Consider the following 24,662-nt stretch of genomic DNA (forward strand, 5'->3'; position numbering starts at 1 on the left):
TTTGTATAAGTGAGTATCACTTTTCATTATGATTTTTGGATCGATAAAAAATAATCTCTATTTTACTTACGCTTTATTGATAACACATTTTAATCTAAGTAGCTTTCAAAGAAAGGGAAAATATATATATGCCAACGGCTTAAAACTTGAAGTTTATTAGTATGATTATCATATTATATAAATAAAAAACAAATTAATTTCCCGAGAATAATTTTATCATAAAGTTGAGAAAAATGTAATAAGAGCAATAGTTTTTATTTAACATATATAAAACAAAGCTGTTTTCAAAATAAGAGCTGTTTGAATTTTTATATACATAAGTGATAAATAATTAAATATTATATTTAACAAATAAAACGGAAAAATGAGTATTTGTTTTTCTTTTTTTTTTAAATAAAAAACAAAAAGAGCTATTTTTGAAATATTGACCGATAGAAGGAAGAAGAAACTGAAACAGGGAGGCACTTGCGTATGTAAGTCGAAGAATTCATCATCCGAAGACTGAATGTGCAGAAAAAATGGCAAGTTCAGCTCAAGACCCCACTCCTACTTGGTTTACGCCCAAAAGGTTCTACCTTCACAAATCTTCTTTCCTATTTCTTTGGGTTTTATTTTTCCCCTCTGGAGAATTCTGTGTTTTTCTTTCGAAAATTGAGAAACAATTGTTACTCCAGAATTTCCGAGTTCCTAATTTTGTTGTAGTGGATGAATAATGCTATTGATGTGGGAGGCTGATGAGTTGACTTTTTGAATTGCTTAATTAATTGACTTGATTTAATTGAATTAAGAAGGTGTGTGTCGTGATTTTCAGGCTTTTGATGATATTCTGTGTAATTAATACGTTAAACTATGTGGATCGTGGAGCTATTGCTAGCAACGGTGTTAATGGAAACCTTGAGATTTGCGACGATTCTGGTATTTGCACTGCCGCTACTGGAATTCAGTAAGTTCCAATTTTGCTGTTTTTCTTCCCTAATTATTTTTGTTATTGTTAGCATCATCTTCTCGTGGTTGATGTAATTGTATTTTCATCTCAGGGGGGATTTTCACTTGAGCAATTTTCAAGATGGAGTTCTCTCATCTGCATTTATGGTTGGACTTCTAATTGCTTCTCCAATATTTGCTTCTCTTGCTAAAAGGTGATACTAACTCCGTGTTGTTGCTAAATTGAAGTAGCTTAGAGTAGGAAGAGTTAACTATATGAGACCGGGCCTGCATGATTCCCTTTCAATTGCATCGTTTTTTAATGCATTTTCATGTTTTGCAGTCACAATCCGTTTCGTCTTATTGGTGTTGGATTGTCAGTTTGGACGTTCGCCATAGCTGGATGTGGTAGTTCATTTGATTTTTGGTCTATTGCAATATGCCGAATGTGAGGGAATATGTTTTCAACTTGTCAAGGCCTTAATACTTTGCCATTTGCTAGTATTATGTATTGAGTCAAGAGTCAAGACTGATGCCATGGTTTTGGCAGGCTAGTTGGTGTAGGCGAAGCATCCTTCATAAGTCTTGCAGCACCTTTCATAGATGACAATGCTCCTGTTGAACAGGTTAGTCTTATCTCTTTCATTCCCATCAGAATTAGGTGAACTGAATGTCTCCACCAATGCAGAGTTGCAGCTTTACTTGTATTTTTATTTATGGCAGAAAACAGCATGGCTTGCTACCTTCTATATGTGCATACCAGCTGGGACAGCTTTGGGCTATGTTTATGGTGGACTTGTAAGATTAATACTCATAAAATCTAGCTTTTTAGATGGTTCTCTTATTGTTTCCTTAGTTTGCTGGTTTAAATAATCATTTTATTCGTCATGAACTGATGTTGTTTGAGTATTAGTATAGTTGCTTATGAGTTCATTTACTGTACATATATGGGCTTGTGTAATGCTAACTTAAAGAACTGTTCATTGGAAAATTTTCTACACACTTCGCATCCATTATTTTTTTGAATGTGTCATCTGCAAATGAGTCAGCTTCAAAAATTCAAATAATGTGTAGGTTGGAGGCCAGTTTAATTGGCGTATTGCATTTTGGGGTGAGGCAATTTTGATGCTTCCTTTTCCCATTTTGGGTTTTATAATGAAACCTTTGCAGTTGAAGGGTAACCATTTCTTCTGAATGACTTGTTTCTAGAAGTTAGTCAATTTTCTGCTCCTTCTAATCGTATCAGAATATTTGATTTGTCACCATAGGTTTCACTCCCATGGAATCCAAACTGATACCGACATCTAATGAATGTGGAGGTACTGTCAATTCTTGACAATTATGTTGGTAAAATTATTTTCTGCTGTAATCTTTGTTGTCTTTTAAAATTCCAAAGGATAAAATGAAATTTATTTTCTGATCTTCTCAACATCTCATTGATTCATCTGAAAATGGATTAATATATTTCTCATTTGGAGATTGCATTAGGAGCTTGTTTGGGTGCCATTAAGTTGTTAGAAAAATATATTTTTTCAATGGAAAAAGATATTTTCTTTTAGTGTTTGGCAAAATTCTAATGGTAAAAATAAAAATACTAGAATATAAAAAATATCTTTTTTTAGAAGCTACAATTTGCATCTTTTTTTAAAAGATCTTTTTTACTTAAAAAAAGAAGATGTTTTTAATATTATAAATAAACAAAAAAGTACTTTATATTCTCTTACCCAGTCCCAATCATAATTGTTAGATAAAAAGATATTTTTACATGAAATATCCAAACATAAAATTACTTTTACTTTTCTAAAAGATCTTTTAGGAAAATATTACTTAAAAAAATCTTTTCGTAGAAGCTCACCCAAACAAGTCCTAGGTGATGATCAATAAATTATTCTCACATTATTTTACAGGTGCCAATCTATACATGATATTTTGTCATTGGTTGAAAAAAAATTGTTGAATGTAGCCTCAAGTCAAAGTTATGTTATATGTGTGGATTTCAACTAAAAGCTATGATGTGATGATTCAGATAAAAGAAAATTGCATTATATTCTAACTAGTGTATTGCTTTTATAGGAATTATATTTTGAACATCTGAGCCTAAACCAATCCTGTTTTTGTGCTATGTGCTATTTTGCACGCTAGGCTATCACTCGAATGATGACTATAATACGTATCTTATTTTCATCTAGAAGCCTTTTCTTGGTTCTGGTGATAACATTCTTTGCCGTAAATTTATTTCCTTTTACTTATTTCGATGCTCAAAGTTAGAGGTTTTCCTTATAGATGGTGAGATGCTTGCTGGAGATCAAGGCTTTATCAGAGGATCCAAGTGAGTTAAAACTGAAAATCTAATAAATTTAGAAGATGAAATTTATTAATATAGTGGATAATATTAACTTTAAGGAAATTTTCTGTAAAATTTTTATGTTATAGTTTTATTTTACACTCACTGTGTGTAACTCATAAAAAGTTATTGCAAGTTTGAGACAACAATGACGATTATGTTGCAGATAGACCAGCTAAAATATTATATTTCACCTTTATGATTGATATTTACGTTTCTCAGGTCACCATCCATACTGAGGAATCACATCACCAGGTTCTCAAAAGATATGTTGGAGCTTTTGCGTGACCAAGTGTATGTCATAAATGTTCTAGGTATTTATTTTTTTACTAACTGGGAGATAATTAATTTTCTTCATGAAAGTTTTATTGACAATATTGCCTGAGGAATCAAAACAGATTTTCAATTGAGGATTTGATAATTGAATTGTCAATCCAGAACAATTGCAAATATTCTGACTTAAAGAGTTTAATCATTGCTAGGTTATATATCATACAATTTTGTTATTGGGGCCTACTCGTATTGGGGACCGAAGGCAGGATACAGCATTTACCATATGGTATGATAATGCGCTTAAATATCATTTGCTTCATATCAAATATTAGGAGTATTCATTACAAAAAGAGCTTAGTCAAAGCGGTTCTATTGAAGACTTGGTCATTGATAGAGCCGAGTTGGATTCTGATTATATGAAATCAACCTCTTCTAGTAGGTTAAAGCTTGATTGTGTAGTTGTGCATTTATTAATATTTATAGAAATTTTTGCTTCTTTGACAATTTTGTTATTTATTATTTTTGGACAGAGTAATGCTGACTTGTTGTTTGGAGGTATTACAATTGTTTGTGGGATTTGTGGTACGTTAGCTGGAGGCTTGATTCTTGATAAAATGACTTCAACAATCTCCAATGCCTTCAAGGTAGGCTAGTTAATTTCCATTTATATATAATATCAGTTATCAAATGAGTAAAAGGGATCATGCACTATTCTTTTACTACTATTTTGTTACCGGCAAATCCATGCTAGTTATAATGCTCAAGGACTGAGTTTTTATGGTGGGAAAAAATACGTTTATATAATTAGTCTAACATGTTGATGCCTATTGATTACTGGCCCACTAACTAAAATGCACAGGGAACACTTTTGCCTTTCAGTGATAAATGACTTCATGAATTCATGTCAATGATTCTAGGCCTTTAGCATTTTCAAAGTTGTACAGGAATAGTTGAAACCTGCTTTTGATGAGCATAATCACATGTAATAATAACCATCACCCCTCCCCTCCAACCTAAAAAAGAAAGTTCTCCCAAAGAAAAGGAGGACAAATATTTAAAACTAAAACTGGAACCGAGATGACTAATAATTTTGTTATATTATTGTATTTCTGTGGCCTTAATTCTATTTTGTATGACTGGTTACGTTCATATCACTGAAGTTCTAGAATTATTTTTCCCTTAAAGTTCCTTTATCTCAAATTTTACATCTTTCATTTGGAAGTTCTACTCTTCATGATCTTTTATCATATTTTGTTTCTTTTCTTCTTTGGTTCCCTTTCTTCATGGCAGCTTCTTTCTGGAGCAACATTTTTAGGTGCCATCTTCTGCTTGATTGCATTCTGTTTCAGGAGCTTATCTGGTTTCATAGTACTCTTCTCTATTGGTGAACTGCTGATTTTTGCCACACAGGTAACTTTATGAGCCACTTGAAGGGTTTTTCTTTTTCTTTTGGGTCAACCTACTACTTGCATAATAATTGCAATCAATTACTTTATATTGGACTGGCTGTTCTAGATTCAGATGGTTGGTATTTCATCTTCTTGCATGCTACTGCATGTTCATAAGAACCTGATAATGATATATAACATAAAACTCTAGTCTTAAATTTGTGTCTCCTTTTGTAGGCTCCTGTAAATTATGTCTCTCTTCATTGTGTAAAACCAAATTTGAGGGCGCTGTCTATGGCAATATCTACAGTTTCAATCCATATCTTTGGTGATGTGCCTTCCTCACCACTTGTTGGCATCCTGCAGGTTACACCTCATTTTTCCTGATATTGTGTGTGTTTTGGTTACTTTCATTATTGGATATATATCAGTCATTGGATTCTGCATTTTACACGGCTTTTCCTAATATTTTGATTATTTTTATAACTGGATATTATCAGCCAACATAAGACACAGATTTGTACTAGAAGTAAAGTGCTTAATTGATTTTCACCTTATCCATGTTTGTTGGATTTCATTTGCAGCTTCTAAACCATGTTTTAGTAGTTTTGACCAAACCATGATATGTAGTTGCTCAAACAAAAAAAACCCATCATATGATTAGCCAGTTGGTTTGATCTATAGTGGACGTTTCAAAACTTAATTTTATCCCTTCTCTTTTAGTTATTATATCTATCTCCAGAAAATTGTTAAAATAAATGTCAAACCTGGTTTTATTTGTTATAAACTGCTCTCTTTCTCATCTCTCCCTTTGATGTAAAGGGGTTTCACATCTTAGTTTGTTTAGGCAACTTTCAACATCCCTCTTGAATTAACATATATGGAAAAGAAGTTGACAAAACTAGTAACAAGAACTGTGCTGCCTTATGTTTTACATTTTGATGCAGTCATACTCATGATTTACTGACCTGCTTTACATTGTTAGCTGTTCCAGCCTTTTGCCTGTATTTGTTCCTGTTTTAACATTTGTTTTTATTCTAAGCAAAGCAGTTTTCCTGCACAGGATCATATTAATGACTGGAGGAAAACAGCACTTTGTTTAACATCCATTTTCTTTCTTGCTGCTATAATATGGTTCATAGGTAAGTGGCATACCACCATGCAGCTTTGGTATTATATTAGCTGTTCTTAATTTTTAAACCAGATATGCATTAGAATTAATTGTTTTTTAAGAATGTGCCTGTAAACTGAAATTTCAGAACACGTACTGAAGAAATTGCTGGATGTTGCGCATGGGTTTCAAATGCTAATAGATTTTTATTTGACAGTTAATATTTTACACTTCAAAAGTAGTCCCATACTCGTCTATAAGACTGCAACTACATTGACTAGCCCTTTAAGTCACGTTTTGCCATTTGGGGAACCATAAATCATTAAAGAAAAGAAGTTACCAAATTCCAGTTACTCTTTGTTACTTGACCTGAGGTGTTAAATCTGTGCTACAAACTTGATGTGCATGTTATTGCTATAGAGATCAAAGGTGCAAGTTGTTCTGGTTATTGTTAACCACACCACCGTACTAATTCCACCAAATAATAATATATCCATTGACATCATCATGGATACTACTACTAATTGCTTGAAGAATGTTCTAAATATTTGCTTGACTATGGTTAATGGTAATCAATGCTATAGGAATCTTTTTGAGAAGCGTTGATCTTTTCAACGAACCTGATGATGATCAATCTTCAATAAGAAGAGAGCAAAGGAGGCCATTGCTTGAAGACACTTCATATGAAGCCTAGTTTCTGATCCATTTTATAGTGTTAGTAATACCGTGCTGAAACAAGTTGCATATCCCATATATGTGTATTATCTTGGAACATCCACATTGTTCCTTGAAGAGGGAAAAATCGGTGGCATCCACGTTTGATACTCTGTTGCTGAAGAGCAGGGTGCTGATGGCTTCACCTTTGTATCAAATCAGGTTGAATGGAGTTACTAGATCAAGTCACCCTGTTCAAATGTTTTTCCATGTAAATTACTGTGCAAATGTGCAACTATTATAATTGTAAGATGTTCGAATGTAAAGATGTGATAACTCAGCAATTTAATCCAATCGTGTTTTCTTTTTTCCCCTCTTTTTGCCGACAAAGGTAAATTGTGAGAGTTGCTTTTAATCATTTACTGAAATAGCAAAGATGTTCCTAAGAATACAAAGTACAAGGATGACCCGATAGGCCAATACTTTACAAAGCAGATGCATTAATCATTTTCCGACAGAGGATAAATTTGGTGTTTAAAATCCGGTAAAAACTCAGGTGAAGTGGACTTCACGTGAAGTTGATATATGAGAGACGTTAGATGAAAATTTAGCCAAATCAATCAAATCATCTAACGATTCTCAGGTATCAATTTTACGTGAAATCGACTGCACCTGAGTTTTCACCTTAAAATTCGGTGTTGTAATCAATTTGTTTAAAACAGAGCAATATTACGAGCCTTCCACACGCTCCAAAAGATAAATGCAACTTTGATTGTCATGTTATTGTTATTTCATTTCTTAGGTTTTGAATAAATAAGTAAATTACATAATTAAACTCATTTTTTGTTAGATCGTTAATGAAAATAGATTGAACTATTGGAATGGTAATACTAACCATATCTGCGGGTATTCAATCCAACTTAATTTATTTGGATAGGATTGACGATCTAACCCATTTAAAAGCAAGCATGTTGATATGCGGATAGGGTCGGATGCAGATTTAAATCTAATTCTATTCAACTAACTCATATTCCTGACATATTTTAATATAGAGTTAAAAATTATTATACATATATTAAAGTTGATGGAGATTGAATTTATATTTTCTCTTTTTTATTATGATTTTATATATTGATATTGATTTATTTAAAGTTATATATTCATGATAATATACAATTTTCTCTTAAAAAAATAATGAATATAAGATTTTGAATTCGACTCCTCACAACAACCATTTTAAAATTATTCCAACTCGTTTGACCCTAGATTGACCGTAAGTTTTAACATGTTTAATACACTCTTAAAATAAATACATAAAAATATAAAAATTATTCTTTGTGTCCTTAACAAGTGTCCTAATAATATATATTAGCTAATAAAATGTGTGACAATTCTACTCTCAAAATACCTTTTAATCAAGGGCGTTTAAGGTTTAGTCCAGCCTGTATTTTATTGAGTTTAAATTTATTATTTTTATCTGATATTTTTTTAGGTTGGCGAGTTATACTTTGGGTCTCGGTTAATTTGAAGTTTTTTTATAATATATTTTAGAACAAAATTAGTAATGTCATATTATATTTTTAATATTTTAATTAATATTTTTTATATTATATAATAAATAAAATAATTTATTTTGATATAAATATGATATAATATTTTTTAAATTTTATTTTTAAAAATAAATTTTTATTATTTTAGTATATACTAATTTTATATTAAATTCACTCTTATTTAATCCGGTATTTCAAATCGCTTTTGAGTTGGGTCAAAATAAATTCCAATAACTTTTTAAAACTGAATCCAAATATGATTAAATTCGCCTAATTTCAAAAAGTCTGTAAATTCCAAAATAAAGTTTTAGATATTAAGTTAAAGTTTATTTATTTAGATTTTTTTTATATACAATAAATGCTTATTAAAATTTAAAAATCTTCTTTTACAATACAGATTTTTATATTTAATACAAGTACCTTCTTCATTTTCTATAAAAATTCCCATCATCAAATTATACCAAATATTATATTTTTAAGGATCAATTTATGATTCTTTCAAAATTTAAATTGAGATAATTAAAAATTTACTAAGATTTGTTTGGATGGACTTTTAAGAAAAAAAATTTTTTGATTTATCTTTTTTTAGAAGATCTTACGTAAAAATAAAAGTAATTTTATCTTTGAATATTTCATACAAAAAGATCTTTTTATTTATCAATTATGTTTGGGTTAATAATATAAAAATACTTTTTTGTTTATTTATTACATAAAAAATATTCTTTTTTTAAAAGAAGATCTTTCAAAAAATATATAAATTATAATTTTTTTTAAAAAAAATATTTTTTATTTTTCTAGTATTTTTATTTTTACTATTAAAAATTTGACAAATACATTAAAAAATAATAAAAAAAATTTTTAAAAAAAATTATTTTTTATTAAAATAATAGCGTCCAAACAAACACTAACATAACATGACATGTCCCGCACGTATGTTTGGGTGATGTGCTGCTAAAGCATCCAACAACCTCAACCTCAACCTCAACCTCAACCTCAACCTTTGGTTGGTCACAGTCGCACTCGCACACTTCCACTTTACTATAAGATATAAATTAAACTTTCTCATTCGCTTAAACACTCAGAGGGAGAGAGTGGGCTTCTGACAAATCATCTGTCGTCATCTCCAATTCTGTATCTTTTTTCGATCTCAGCCACGTCTCTCCTTTCATTGTTTCTGTTAAAAAACCTTTTTTTATTTCTTTCTCTTTATCACTTCATCGGTTCTTTATTATTATTGTTATTATTAACATATTGGATTCAACTTCAGATACCCAATATCCCAGATTCATCTAAAGCCCCTTCCTTTATAGACCCTTTCAATCAAAAAGCAACTGGGGCACGCATCATTCTTATTCCTGCTTTGACTGTTGATTTTATCTGACACAAAGAAACTGTTGGATTTTATTCCATTCTGCTTCTTCTGATTCTTCGGCTGCCAGCTAAACTACTGTACGATTCTAGCTTTCTTAAAAAGTTCCCTTTTTTTTTCTCACTGTAAAAGGGGTTGTCACTTGATTGTTATGATGATCAGATTCCCTTGCTTATTTTAGTTTCTAATTTTGATTGTAAAATATAGTGTTTGATTTTTGTTTGTTTGTAGTCTAATTCAGCTAGATCATCCCTAATTTGCTTTTGCCATCAATTGTTTACTTCAAATCTGATTGAAATTGTTGTTATAGTGAAGGATTTGACTCGTGTCTATGAATTCATGGATGCCAGTTTGTTGAATGATCTAAAAACTTCAACTATTAGATTGGAGAATTGATACTTCCTCACCACTCATTCTGAAGTATAAATAAGGGTTTTTTTTCAACGAATCTTTATCACTTCAAGAGTCTTTATATTTCAAATCTTAATATTTTAAGATGTTTGTGTTTTAATTGTGATAACAATATTTTGATATCAATGTCAACATGTGCTAATACCTTATACATCCAGTGAGTTGACGCTCAAAAACATTGAATTGAGTTTATGCATTCCCCTTGGAATTTCTGGTGCATTGTTATATAGAAGGGAGTTGGAAGGAAAGAATGGCACTGGATGTATCTGATTAAGCAATGGTCCAACTATATGCGGCATTTTCCATGACCTTCAAATCTTCTTACTTTACCAAGCAATGTCATTATCTGAATAGAAAGTTTAGAAGCATACAAATTTATGATTCAAAGAAAAAGGCATTGTATCTTTGAAACAACAATCTAGTTTTTCTGCTTCATAGATAAAGATTAAAGCAATGAATGTACATTTATTGTAATAGTAGTTTTACTGCACATCTTAAAATCAGTTTGTCTTAACCCTCTATTCTTCTTTTGCTTGAATTTCGATTTTTCAGATGGGAGACGTGGCTAAGGACCTAACAGCAGGAACTATTGGAGGGGCAGCACAGTTGATATGTGGCCACCCCTTTGACACTATCAAGGTCAAGCTCCAAAGCCAGCCTACACCACTCCCTGGCCAGGTTCCCAAGTATGCTGGTGCAATTGATGCTGTGAAGCAGACAATAGCAGCCGAAGGACCAAGGGGTTTATACAAAGGTATGGGAGCCCCACTTGCTACTGTAGCTGCCTTCAACGCTGTCCTGTTTTCAGTAAGGGGACAACTGGAGGCATTATTGAGGTCCGAACCTGGTGCTCCTCTCACAGTAAACCAGCAGATTGTTTGTGGCGCCGGAGCCGGAGTTGCGGTTTCTGTTCTAGCTTGCCCCACTGAATTGGTCAAATGCAGGTAAGAGGACACTCACTGTTTAATCGTGTCATGGTTAATCTTCTTGTTTGTGTTTACCTCTTTTTTTTTCTTACTCTTGACTTCAATACTTATAATTTTTTGACCATTTTTTCTACCTGCTTCTATTGTAAAATTTTCCAAGGATTTACCTTCATGCAAATATCAGTTTTTCCAAGCAAGAACTGAATGTAATTGTTCAAAGGTTGTGTGAATTTATGCATGATGTTTTCCCACTTTTTTGGCTGTGAAATTCAGGAAGTGTCAACTTTTAAGAGCTCAGTTTTAGGAAGTGTCAACTTTTAAGATACTCATAATATAATGACATGAAAATCATGACATTTTATAGCACACACGCAAAGTACGTGGTTACCTTGTAACTCACTATGCTTTGTTTCATTGCCACGATCAGATTGCAAGCACAAAGTGCTCTTGCTGGTTCTGGAGTTGCTACTCTGGCCGTGAAATATGGAGGACCTATGGATGTGGCCAGACAAGTTCTTCGGTCAGAAGGAGGTGTAAAAGGTCTTTTCAAGGGCTTGGTTCCTACAATGGCGCGTGAAATACCTGGAAATGCTGCAATGTTTGGAGTATATGAAGCAACTAAGCAATTACTCGCAGGAGGACGTGATACCTCTGGACTAGGTAGAGGTTCTCTGGTGGTTGCTGGAGGCTTGGCTGGAGCTTCCTTCTGGTTCATGGTATACCCAACCGACGTTGTTAAGAGTGTGATTCAAGTAGATGATTACAAAAATCCAAAGTTTTCTGGTACAATTGATGCTTTCAGAAAGATTCGCTCCACCGAAGGAGTCAAAGGACTGTATAAGGGTTTTGGTCCGGCGATGGCCCGAAGTGTTCCTGCAAATGCAGCTTGTTTCTTGGCATATGAGATGACACGATCAGCTCTAGGATGATTAGTTCATACAGCAGACTTGATTGGGGGTAACATTGATTCGCATTTTTCTTTTCTTTACTTATTTTCTTAGTTTTACTTTATTCCCAAAACATTTATTTCAGGCATTGCAAGATGGCCATAAAGTTTTATCTTTCTGTTATTGCTTCAAGTTTCAGCAGTAGTAATTCATACAACCTTTCCTTTTAGAATTTTGGTTTCTTCCCTCATGCTTGTTCTATTACTTATGGAAATTGTATATGTTTGGGAAACTATGTCAATTTACACAAAATGCAGCATTAAATGGGATATGAACCCGTCTTGGATCGGATCCATATCCCATCTAATGGTGGATGGGATATGAGTTGACACAATGTTTCAAGCGCCGCGCCGCGCCTAAGTTTGGATACTATCTCGGAGATAGAAATACAGAGACACAATTTTCCATCTGTCTCTTGCTTTTCATGTTTTTGTCCTAGAGACAGAATCCAAACGTGATGTATGTATAGAATGGAATCATTATGACTGCAAGAATCATATTTCACCTATCCTAACTAAGAGAACTTAGCTTGAACTTTTTCAAAAGACAAGATTCTGAATTCTCAAGTTAATGACCATAATTCATGTCCATCAAAATTGTTGGCGTGCATTCGGTTGTAGATTCCATCATGCAGTTTAGTCCTTGTTTTTTGGTATAAATGTTAGAAATTGTGGCAAGAAAAATTTGTACAACTGATCTTAGATTCTTGGATATATGCCATTACCATATATAAAGGTTGATGCCTTCATTTTTCCAACTTCCATTATTTCAGAAAATTGAGATAATATGCCTCAAATTTGGTGCAAAACAGATATTCAAAATAGTGAAATGACCCTTTTCTAAATGTAAAACAATCCTATTGTATTCCATAGAAAGTGGTCAGTATATGCTGATGGAATAACCTATCTAACCATGGATTAAATCATTAGAATAAGAGTGAATCCCCATCTGACCCTGATAATTATCTCGAAAGGATAACGAGGTCCTTAAGAAATAAAACATTCAACTCGGCCCTTGATATTTTTTTAGTACTGATTAATCCCTGTGTAAAAAAACATTAACTTTTTTCTAATCCGTCCCATAAAAGTAAAACTCAGGAGTCGTGTTGGTATTTTTTTGTCAAGTGCCTCATTGTCTTTTGAAGTAATTGTTAGAGACTATTTTGGGTTTTTCTCTTTTCTCCTAGGAGAACCACTTTCTCTGAAAACATGACAAATTCTAAAAGAGCAATACTTCGAGGTTAGTAAAATTTATTATTTTTGACTAATAATTAACTAGTAATATTTAAAAGTATTGACTAAAAATATATTATTGAGCTACTAAACTAAAGATTTTGGACTATTAGCTAATATAAATTAAAATTGTTGGTCCTCTAGCTTTTCTGATTTTAAAATAAGCCCCGTCTTTAAAATAAACATAACAATTGTATTAAAATATAACCAATAAAAGTAAAACCAAGGGCAAAAATCACCTTAAACCATTTATCCTTTTAACCTTCTAAGTGTGTGTTTGAATTACCGTTTATATTGGGGAGTTTGTATAAGATTGATTTTACAAATTTGATTTTGATGAAAAGTAAATTTGTGTGAAAGTGATTTATATTTGATAATTTTTATATCAAAATGGATTATAGTAGAGTAAATATTGTTTGGATTACACTGTTCAAAATTACTTTTAAATAAAAAATTACTCAAATAAACATCAACTTAAATAAATTTTTTATATTATCCTATCATTTTAATTTTTTTTTGTGACTTCCTATCATTTTAATTTAACTATTTAAATAGATCTTATTAATTAATTTTATAATAAAATTAATATTTACTTACTAAAATAAAAATAACATATAAAAATTGACAAAAAATATTTTTATATCAAAAGCAAAAATAATATATAAAAAATATATCAAAATATACTTTATTAAATTATATTACTTATAATTTTTTTAGTATTCTCAGTACTCTTTTATTTAATACTATTTTAAACTATAAATTTTAATTATTTATGATTTTATTATTAGTTATAATTAATTTTTTATTTATTTTATTCTTTTAATGGGATCAATAATTTATATTATAACAAAATTATAATAATAAATTAATATACAAGAATTACATTAAAAAATTTTAACAGAGCCAAACAAAAATTAAATTTTTTTAATACAAAACCAAAAATAAAAATTTTATAAAAAAATATAATTATATATTTAAAATATTTGAGTATTAAAGAGACTACAAACAAAAAAATAAAAGTTAGAATTGATAAGAAAAAAATAAATTTAATTCTATCGTAAATTTCTAAACACAGAAACTACAATTTCTAATTTTGTATAAACGTAAAAGAGAAAGCATTAAATACACTTAAACTTATTTCTCTTCTTTCTAACACTAAACCTAGGAGTAAAGAAAAGAAAAATATGTGACTGCCACGTACCATAACAAACTAGCGTTTGACTAGTGAGGGTTACTCAAAATCTCGCTCCAAAAAGCGAGGGAATGAGTAACTGTCAAAAAAATCTGTTGATTTTCTTGACTTCTTTGTTGAGTGCTGAAACAAATGAACAACTACTACTTCTTCTATAACATATATAGAATTGTATACATAGCATTTCACCAACACAAAAACCATCCTAAACCTTGAAAAATGGAAGACACAAAGACAAAACTACCGTCACATGAATCCACTATCCCGCTCATTGCTAGGTTGGATCATCTTGAATTCATTGTGAGAACCTCCCTTTTTTCATCATTATATATATTATATTCTATATTATATATCCAATTTTGTCTTTTAATTTGTTTGTAACGTTTTTGTGGTTGGTCTGTAGATGAAATATTTGGAAAGAAAGCAAAGAAGTGGAAACAATAATAACAATAATAGTAATGTTAATCTTAGTGCTGAGAAACAATATGGGGAATTGGTGGCCAAGAAAGAGGCATTTTTCAAAGGAACATTGCTGGATAGGGTGGCCTCTCTTGAACACAGACTTTATCAGGTGAAATTATATATTATTATTATTAAATATATATTAAATTCATGCATTCAACGGAGACTTAATTACATGATGATTAATCATTGTGTTTCATTATGATTTAATTGACATTGTTTATTTTAACTTGAAAGCAAATCTTTTTACATAATTACACACCTGACTTCAACTACTTATATTGATTAATAAAATCACTGGCCAACAAACTGATTATTAGTTATTTTGAGAGAATAAATCCAAGTAGTTCATGAAAGCTTTGCTTAAATTACTGAGATATATGTTTCTTCAATTTTTGTGTCATCATGTTCACTCATCATTCTTAGATTTTGTTGTAACCCCTTATTTCAATACTCCGACTTCTTGTTTTTAAATTTTTTATAGGTTTAACTAACATGTGTTCTAAGAACATAAAATAAGTGTGAAAGTTTAAATATTTTTATTTATAAATGCAAAATAAATACATTAAGAATTTAAATTTTTTATATTTTTAATAAAAAAACTTTATTTGTAAACTTAATAATATAGATAAATATTTTTTTTATTATATTAGATATCTAATTAACATTCATTATAGAAGTATAAATAATATCATTCAATTACTGAGAAACTATTATTGAAAAAAATTAATGATATATAAGCTAATTATATAAAAGTTCCAATAATAAGATGAGATTTATTTATTTCAGTAACTCAATTTAGAGTTCAATTATTAGGAAGCTAATAAGTTAGTTTTTTATTCAGTCAATCACTTAATTTTTTAAAATTATTTTTATATTAAATTCTAAATTTTAAGTTTTAAACACTATACCTTAAATTTTAAATTTTAAATTCTAAAAAAATTAAAAAAATATTTTATAATAAAAAATTAATTAATATTGACTAATTAAAATTTTATTTCTTATAGTTATTCTTTAAATTAATTTAAGAATATGTGTTTTGAACTTTTTTTTCCTTCTTCTTTTCCAGCTTTGCATGGAAATGGATTCAAGTGGCAGCTCTTATCCTTTGTCCATAAATTCAACACAAGATTCTGGAGAATCTTCTTCAAGCCAGGAATCCAAAGGAGAAATATGTTACTCATTTCCAACCTTCAACAATCTCCCAAATCATGGACACAAAGCCATGCTTCATAACCACACTAGGACACTTCTTGAATTGCAGGTTAGAAAAATAAACAAAATAAAATATTCAAATGATTATTTAAATTGTAATTGTTTCTATTATTGGATCCCTTGATCTTAGCTTTTGTCCTTTTATGAAAATAAAATACTCATAAGGTAACCTAAATTAGAAAGTTAGCAAAATGTCTCTTTCAGGCTCAACAAGATAATACCCAATTTCACACATCATTAGTCAATTAAATAATCACTATTTTTTTTTCTCAATTGAATTTAAACTATAGCTAGTTCTAGAAAGATTCAGAACACTCTCGAAACCAATAAAATATTGTTTTTCAAAAAAATCCAATTCAAGTTGGAATAGAATAATAACTCTATGTTCTCTAAAAACCTATGATGCAAAGACACATGGGATACGACACGACACGAAACACACAACATATAAATTTTAAAATTTTATAACATACAGAGATACATATATATATATAATATAAAATATATTTTGAATAAATCATAATAATATTTTGATATTTTATTGATATTAAAATATAAATTAATTTTAATTATTTTTAAAGTCTTATTTTAATTATATAAAATATTTAAAATATGTTTTGCTTTAATAAATAATCATATATACTATTTTTTTTGTATTCATGTGTGTTCGACAAAATTTTTTTATTTTTTATTAAAACACAGTTAGACACAGCAGTCAACAAACACGTGTTGTACAAGTATTAATGAGTATCATATCCAAAATATATCTAACGTGTGAATACCGCAATTAAGCAAACTAGCAAAGTGTCTATACTTCATAGTTAAAAACCATAAGTAGCTTGGAAAATTCACAAGAAAGATAGGTCAAAAGTCCACTGTCCACGTACAATGAACCTTTTTGCCAAAAGCATGTATTCACATACAAATACTAGAAACTTAGAAATTAAAGTAGAAACATATCATAGGCATCATGATTCACCAAGTGAGCCTCTAGTCCCTTTATCAATTTTGTTGTTTGCATGTTTATAAATTATGAATTAACCAGTCAAGATTATTGTTTATTGACAACATATGATTGGTGCATGCAGGAACAACGTGAGGGCATTAAGAATCCAATGAAAAATTCAAGCAAGCAGCAGGTGGTGAAAAATAGTAAAGCCAAGAAGAAGGAAAAGAAAGGCACTGTGTCTGTGGCAAAGAAACGGAATCCACCAATTAGTTGGCCACATTTAAAGCTATTAGGCTGCTAATGCTCCCAAAATCATTGTTTAATTCTATAATTAACGGGAACAAGTACCTTATTATTATATTCTAGAAACAACAAGAATCATTAGGAATGGTCAGTTGACTACTTAATTAAAATATACTTAATTAACTGGTCCCCTCATTAATTTTGTGCTATTACCAATTCCCGTTAATTCTCCCCACAACTTTTATTTACCTGTTTGTTGTTATTATTAGACACATTTTGTTCGTAGTATTACTATTACATACTATTATATATATTTCATGCATGGTACATTATTATTATATTTTTATTGTTGTGTTTTTGAAAATTTGTGGTCCATTCCTCTATGATAATAAAATAAATGTGAGCTTAGATTTGAGACTAGATTCAACTATTTGTAAATTTCTATTGATACAATATTGCTTAGAGGGCTTGGGAAATGAACCCTAACTGTTTTTTAGGGTCAGAAAGCCATGTGAAATCAATAATATTATGCACCCACATCACACTCCAGATTCAGGCAACCCAATATTTTTTTCTTAGAAAAATGATTTATTATTTAAGTTGTGAATTATTGGAAGAAGAATGCCATCGATCGCATCATTTGGACGAACAACTGTTTTATATTATTGTTTAATTTGTCCTATCTATATATACTACATACATGCAAGCAACGGTGCATACTATAATTTTCATATTAGTAATACGGAAATATTAAAGATCGATATTAGTTATATTTTGGTTAATATTATATTTTTTATATATGTAATTTTCATAACAATTAATATGACTTAAATATATTACTTATAATAATACCTAACTTTTTTATTTTTTATTTTTGAATTAAGAACAGTGCTTAACTTTGACTTAATATAAAACAATGGAAAAATAAAATAGCTACGACGGTTGTATACTTTGTATTATTGCATGCTTGGATTCATTCAGATGAATTTTCTATCCTTTCTTTGTTATCTTTCCTTTTGTTACCTAATTAAAATTAGTCATATTTAATATTATAATAAGTAATTTTGAAAGATCAGTGTTATTTATATCATTAAAAACAGACATCCTTAACACACATTATAGAGAAAAAATGAGGGGGTTGGGAGAGAACGAACAAAATACGAAGATATATTTATTGAAAAAGTTTTATCTGTTGTTCGATTTAAAATGATAAAATATATATTATTTAAAAAAAAACACAGATCGACAGACCATTCGATTAAGATAATGGATAAGATAAAAGGTAAATAGAAAATAAATGATAAATTTTTTTTTAAAATATCATATATATGAGTTGGTCAAATTAAAAGAAATTTATACATAAATAATTTTATTGTATATAAAATACATGTGTTTTGTTGATTTTTAGTAAATTGATAGTAGTTCGATTCTAATAGTTTGAGAGCGAAACCTATTCTTTTTTGCAGGTATCAGTTTTTCTAAAAAGTGCATTAAAGTATCTTCTATGAGATTAATTTTGAGAATTAAAAAAAATCGAACTCTGTAAATTAAAAAAGAATAAAGAAGAAACAGAATTTTCAAAAGGGAAATTGTGCATTAAAACTTAAAAAAAAAAGCAATCAAACGCAAAAGGATAAATTGCATAATGAAAATAAGGAACACTTGAAAAGTAAAATTTACTTGAAATGTTAAATTTTACAGAAAAGTAAATTGAAAAGATGAAAAGGGTGGAAGAAACCCTACAGAAAAATTAGACCATCTCCAGTAGAGAACTCATCTCAGTCTCTATTTATGGCCCACTTGTCATAAAAAGTGACTCCACATCAGATTTTGCATCATAACCAATAAATAGGAACTCAATGAATCTCTCTCTTCTCCATTAGAAGGAACTAACTTTAATCCCTATTGTGGTCTCACCTAATTAATTAATTAAGTAATTAAAATTAATATAATAATTATTATTTTTTAATAATATTATTTAAATTTATAAATTCAAAATAATTCAATATTATAAAATATTAAAATAAATAACTTAAATTTGATTAGTATTTTAAATTTTATAAATAAAAATAAATAATTCAACTAAAAATTATTTTATAATATATAAAAATTAAATTTATTTTTTATGTAAAATAAATTTAATTAATTATGATTTAATATAACAATATAAATAATATTTGATATTGATTTAACATAATTATTTATATTAATTATAATTTAATATAACTAATTATTAAATAATTAATATAAATAATTAATTAAATAGATATATAAGTATTTAATATATATTTAATATATTTTTTATTTTTTTTATTAACTTACCACATGGCATGATTTTATTGGTTGTTGCAAGTCCCTGCTTAAAGGGACTCTCAACCTTGATCCCCGTGAAGAGCCCTCTTTTCCTTTTCACTCCAATGGTAATTGAGTCCCCATATGTCAAAAGAGGAACTCTATTTCTTAGCATTGGAGTTGCTCTTACTCGATCGCAGACTCAGGAATTTGTTGGGATGTGAGTATGCTTGAGTGTTTTTCTGAGTAAAAGTTTTAACCCTTATTCACTAACGTTTCTTAGTACTTATAATTTATCTAATGTAACTGACAATTAATAACAATCAATTGCGAAATTAAAGCTTTAAATGTAATTACTTTTGACAACCGTTTCCGCCGCTTAATTGTAAACGTTTCTCATAATTTTCACACGTGATGAAAGTCACTAACTGTTCCACTATCATGACTTTTCGACTCATCTATCGAATGTCTTATTCCATTACTTATCTCGAATCTCTTACTCGACTAGACTTATCCGATTACAAAGTCAATCAAAAATCCAAACTGCTTCAATCACTTTCAACCTCACGCTTACACGTATACCTTTTCGAAAAATTGTCTCTAACTTATTCTGAATCAATTTACTCTTATCGAATATATTTTTCGATTAACAACATGACCAAATTTAATAATATTATTTAATCCATATAGCCGAACGTACTCAATGGAATAAGTGGAATAAGATGTTGTTATTGTCACTTAAAACAACAAAGGCATAATGGGTCACTCTAAGGAGGACTAATTAGACCTATATATCCATGGTAAGCCAATTTTATATCATAGTGAATAAAGTGTGCGTACAATATTATTAAAGAAGTAAGAAGAATCAGATACACCCCACTAATAATGAAAAGGCCTAAAGACAACTACACATTATTATTGCTATTAATTAAGAATGGGTTAGCAATGCATGGCTCATATAATTAAATAACTCAAGATATCGAATAACATATATGACATTCTGCTAATAACTTTACATGATGTATCAATATGCACGATGCATCATGAAGTCGTAGCAAAGCTTCTTGTTCGATCTTGTGCTACTTGCTGGCTATGAGATCGTTTCATGGCCACAAAATTTAAAAATGCCCATTACTTTTTCCTAGTCATCATGATTCGTGAATCTTCCGCAATTTCTTTTTCTCTCTATTTAACAACAAGTAAAATATTAACCTAATCATTTATACGTCTCTTTTTAAAAAAATTTTAAGAAATAATTTATAACATAATTGATATTTTTTTAAAATAGTTTTGTCTTTTACTTTTGAAGACTTTGACAAACTTAATATCTCAGTATAAAAAGTTGGTAATAGTTAACATTTTTTGTGCTAATAAATACAGCTCTAAAAAATTAGACTCCTCATATTTTATTTCTTTATAAGTTAGATCACATGCAAAAAAAAAAAATAGTCAATTGCAGAAACATCTACTTAAAGAAATTATAATTTAAAAAAAAAAACTAAAAAAGTGTCCGGAGGCTATAAAGAAAGAGAGGAGAAAAAAGGGGGTGCTTAGCTGGAAAATTCGTGAGATGATGTGGACGCTCATGAGTTTTATTTTAAAAAAATTTTAGCAAATCAATAGATTTTGTAATTTATAATTATCAGTTAATTATTATTAATATTTTTAATAATATAATTATATTTAATGATATAAAATTATTTATTTTTTTTATTAGTTAAATATTGACTAAACTTTAATAAAAGTACTGATTGTTTAAATTTTCTCTTTATTTTGAACGAGGAATTTAAACCACATTATTAGCTCCAAACACTTTTTCTTAATTTTTGAGTAACTTGGAGAACTAACTCATCTAATTCAGCTGACGTCATAACACAACAGCCACAAGAAAATATTTTTAGTGTTAATCTGTTTAAGAAAAAGAAAATTTTAAAAGGAAATATTTACTTCATAACGTAGTTAATTATGGTGGCTACAAACAGACAAATTTTTTAGTTATGCCATGACCATCATCTTTCATTATCTTTAGAAGACACTAATCAAACGGGATCATTTCGCTATTTCAGAGCCTCCAAAAGTTAATTATCTGAAAACCAATATTAATTGATGATGTCGATCATAATAATAATCCTAAACTTGCCCAACTCATCCAATTATATGTCCACTTAAATTATTTCAGCGTATGCATTTAATAATAATATCTATCTCAATTCCTTTTTTTTTAAAGTGACGTTATTAATTATTACTACTATATAAATCGATTTTGTTCCAAATAATTGAGTAGAATCAATTAGTTGATTTCGCCGAATTGTTTTAGTAATTTGTATTGATAGGATGTCTTTGCAATCCATGTCATAATGCATAATATATATATATATATATATATATATATATATATATATATATATATATTGAAAAGAGAAATAATTAATTAATTAATTAATTAAATGTTATAAGTTATGCAAGTTGCTATTGACATAACGAAGAAACTGTGTATCGTTGAAAGCCACAAGCATCTTAGCAATGTCATGTACTCTTGTGGGGCCACTTTGCTCTAAACATATGTCATATTTTAATCATGAGCCTACATTAGGCACGGCACCAAATAAAGGAAAAAGAAGGAGAAAAGATACATATATACCATTATTATTGGCTGATTTTTTTTATATGAAAAAATATTGATATTTTTTTTAAATAAGATTATTTAGTGTAATTAGAGATGAGTAAATTTTATAAGTAATAAGTCAATCTATAAAAAGCGTGTTGGACATAACATTTTGATCAATATGTAGAGAGTGTGTTAAACACATAATAGTATATTGGCCAACATAAAGACGTGCTAAATAATTTTTATAAAATTGTAATATACTTTAAATATTAATATTTAACTAAAATACTATCTTTATTTTTATATTAAAAATAATTTTTGACTATTATTAATATACCATAAAATTTTTTTTAAATATATTAGTATACCGATATTTCAATAATTTTTAATTGTTAATCTTAATTATATTATATATATTTTATAATTAAAATTAACTATTAAAAATTACTGAAATGTTTTGGTACACTTGAAAATTTATCCCTGCTATAATATATGCATGAGTTCCTCAAGAATTATTCTCCTACATACATAACACTGTCTAAAGTTTCATTTCTAGTTGAGCAGATTTAATTTGTCTTGTATTAAATGCTGATATGATAGAACTATCATAATAATAATAATTCATAACCATATGAGTGAGTTGAAATAGTGATTATTATAGGCATTCAAAAATTCCAAGCAGGTGAAGACGAAAGATATATAAATAATAAATGATGATGGTGGTAGACAAATAAAAAAGATGATGGTGGTCACGTATAAGCATAGGAACTTCCTTCGGCTTTGCTTATTTTTATTATTAATTATTATTATTATCTTGTCATTAACGAATCCGATTGGCTCATTGACCCGAAACCTTCGAATGAATTCTTCAAATGTATTCTTTTTGCGCTTTGTTTGTTGTAACAGGAAATTATGTATTTGATTGGGATTTGTTATTTTCTTATATGAATAGAGTGTTATTTGAGATATTTTTAAGATTTTAATTTTCATTAAAATCATTCAATTACGTTTGTCTTTTAGATAAGTTAAAAAATAGAGCTACTTTCATAATATATGCTTTGATATTTGTATAAAATATATTTATATTGATAGTACATACAAATTGTATAAAATATATTTTTGATATATATATATATATATAATTAATTCAAAGTGAACTATAATGAAATTAAATATTTTGATGATTTCAGTTTCCATTACGTTATTTCTGTTATTAGCTCCATTACATAATTTACATCGTGTTAAATGTTAATTTTATAAAAAGAAAAAAAGAGTTCAATTTCATGGTTATGACTTATGAGAGAGTGCTATACCAAATCATTATTCAGATTTTTTTTAAATAAAATAAAAAAATTTAATAATTTTTCAAACAAGATATTTCACCTTTATTTTTAAGAATACGATTTTTTTTTGTAATTAGGGCAAGTTCGTCATACCCCCAAACTCTATCATTTATACAAAGTTCGGCGCACTATATATACCAGTGAGGCTATTTGTCTTTGTCCCTTTCTTTTTCAATCTCTCTTCCAAATTCACTCTATTCCTCCTCTCATTTTATTTTTTCGACGCCCATAAAATTCATTGTGGACAACATTCTCAGTTCCAGGTCAGTAAATAATAAGGTAGTGTTAATTTTTTTAGCTTACTTAGAATTTTTTTTAGCTTAATTAGAGTTACTGTTTACATATTGGATAAAATTATTACTTATAGCTTGCATGTTAGTTAGGGTGACAGGTTTATTATTTATATGTTTTTTAGACTTACTGTTTTTATGTTAGTTAAATTTTTTATGTTATTGTTTTTAAGTATAGTTGTTATTTATTGTCTATAACATGTTAAGTAGTATAACAAAATAAATTGTTAGTTAGTTTAGTTAGAAAAACTAGTTTAAATTGTGAATGGAAAGGTAGTTAGTGGAATAATTAATTAGTTATTTATTGATTAACTAGTTAGTTGATGGCGTCAGTTAACAATGGCAGAAGTAGAATTACTAAGTTTATAAGCTATTTTGGATTTACATATTTTTTTAATAATTTAATTAACGTAAAAGGAACTGAGTTCAGTGTGTGTGATTTTATTTTACTAAATTGTGTTTAGATGAAGGAGTAGTTATTAGGTTACGAGGGTGAGATGTACCGATTGGATTACGCAGAGCACATTACTGGCAGGCTTGATCGAATGGTACACTTTTTAACTAATTTTTTTATTTTATTGTAATTAATAAGCAGTGAACTTATTATTTTTGATGTGTTCACCGTCCCCCTTTTTCTTTTATTTTTTGTTTTCGTTTGATAGGCGCCTCGGATCTTGCGCACCAGGAGCAATTTGATGACACGGACGCTAGAGCATATTAGGCCATATCTTAGACGAGCTGGGTTTGAGTATGCGGCCTATATGGTCGAGTTCGAGCAAGATTGACCGCTTGTCTCGGCTTTGATAAAGAGGTGGAGGTCTGAGTCCCACACATTTCATCTACCGTGCGGGGAGATGACTATCACCCTACAGGATGTGGCCTATCAGCTGGGACTCAGAATCGACGGTGATCCTGTGAGTGGATGCATTGGTGGGTGGG

At 29.2% G+C, this 24,662-nt stretch overlaps 3 protein-coding genes across 4 annotated transcripts; all 3 read left to right on the forward strand.

Annotated features, from left to right (window-relative positions):
* The first annotated feature begins 205 nt into the window (after positions 1-205).
* Positions 206-7,066, forward strand: LOC112800004 (probable sphingolipid transporter spinster homolog 2). 2 transcript variants are annotated; one of them, XM_025842033.3, is made up of 16 exons: positions 206-568; positions 812-943; positions 1,038-1,139; positions 1,268-1,372; positions 1,475-1,550; positions 1,648-1,722; positions 1,999-2,101; positions 2,193-2,243; positions 3,208-3,253; positions 3,491-3,582; positions 3,751-3,827; positions 4,072-4,185; positions 4,832-4,951; positions 5,167-5,295; positions 5,993-6,071; positions 6,189-7,066. In XM_025842033.3, exons 1-16 carry the CDS (start codon positions 519-521, stop codon positions 6,356-6,358), a joined length of 1,521 nt encoding a protein of 506 aa, XP_025697818.1. In that variant the 5' UTR covers positions 206-518; the 3' UTR covers positions 6,359-7,066. The 2 variants fall into 2 exon arrangements, with proteins under 2 accessions (XP_025697818.1, XP_025697820.1); XM_025842035.3 differs by having other exon boundaries at positions 370-568; positions 6,625-7,066.
* A 2,086-nt stretch (positions 7,067-9,152) lies between these two features.
* On the forward strand, positions 9,153-12,069 carry LOC112800006 (mitochondrial carnitine/acylcarnitine carrier-like protein). The gene is made up of 3 exons (XM_025842037.3): positions 9,153-9,693; positions 10,577-10,968; positions 11,378-12,069. The coding sequence occupies exons 2-3, from the start codon at positions 10,577-10,579 to the stop codon at positions 11,877-11,879; spliced, it is 894 nt and encodes a 297-aa protein (XP_025697822.1). The 5' UTR covers positions 9,153-9,693; the 3' UTR covers positions 11,880-12,069.
* A 2,247-nt stretch (positions 12,070-14,316) lies between these two features.
* On the forward strand, positions 14,317-17,525 carry LOC112804072 (uncharacterized). The gene is made up of 4 exons (XM_025847504.3): positions 14,317-14,621; positions 14,725-14,892; positions 15,853-16,047; positions 17,087-17,525. Exons 1-4 carry the CDS (start codon positions 14,541-14,543, stop codon positions 17,246-17,248), a joined length of 606 nt encoding a protein of 201 aa, XP_025703289.1. The 5' UTR covers positions 14,317-14,540; the 3' UTR covers positions 17,249-17,525.
* Positions 17,526-24,662: the final 7,137 nt, after the last annotated feature.

This window comes from Arachis hypogaea, chromosome 5, assembly GCF_003086295.3.
Source record: "Arachis hypogaea cultivar Tifrunner chromosome 5, arahy.Tifrunner.gnm2.J5K5, whole genome shotgun sequence".
NCBI classification, from domain to species: domain Eukaryota; kingdom Viridiplantae; phylum Streptophyta; class Magnoliopsida; order Fabales; family Fabaceae; genus Arachis; species Arachis hypogaea.

Excerpts from the sequence above, each read along its gene's own strand:
- LOC112800004 (XM_025842033.3), top strand. The coding sequence starts at position 519 with ATGGCAAGTTCAGCTCAAGACCCCACTCCTACTTGGTTTACGCCCAAA. Across the intron at positions 4,186-4,831 it reads CAATCTCCAATGCCTTCAAG|CTTCTTTCTGGAGCAACATT; the intron begins GTAGGCTAGTTA and ends TCTTCATGGCAG. Across the intron at positions 4,952-5,166 it reads TGCTGATTTTTGCCACACAG|GCTCCTGTAAATTATGTCTC; the intron begins GTAACTTTATGA and ends CTCCTTTTGTAG.
- LOC112800006 (XM_025842037.3), top strand. The coding sequence starts at position 10,577 with ATGGGAGACGTGGCTAAGGACCTAACAGCAGGAACTATTGGAGGGGCA. Across the intron at positions 10,969-11,377 it reads ACTGAATTGGTCAAATGCAG|ATTGCAAGCACAAAGTGCTC; the intron begins GTAAGAGGACAC and ends TGCCACGATCAG.
- LOC112804072 (XM_025847504.3), top strand. The coding sequence starts at position 14,541 with ATGGAAGACACAAAGACAAAACTACCGTCACATGAATCCACTATCCCG. Across the intron at positions 14,622-14,724 it reads TGGATCATCTTGAATTCATT|ATGAAATATTTGGAAAGAAA; the intron begins GTGAGAACCTCC and ends GTTGGTCTGTAG. Across the intron at positions 14,893-15,852 it reads TTGAACACAGACTTTATCAG|CTTTGCATGGAAATGGATTC; the intron begins GTGAAATTATAT and ends CTTCTTTTCCAG.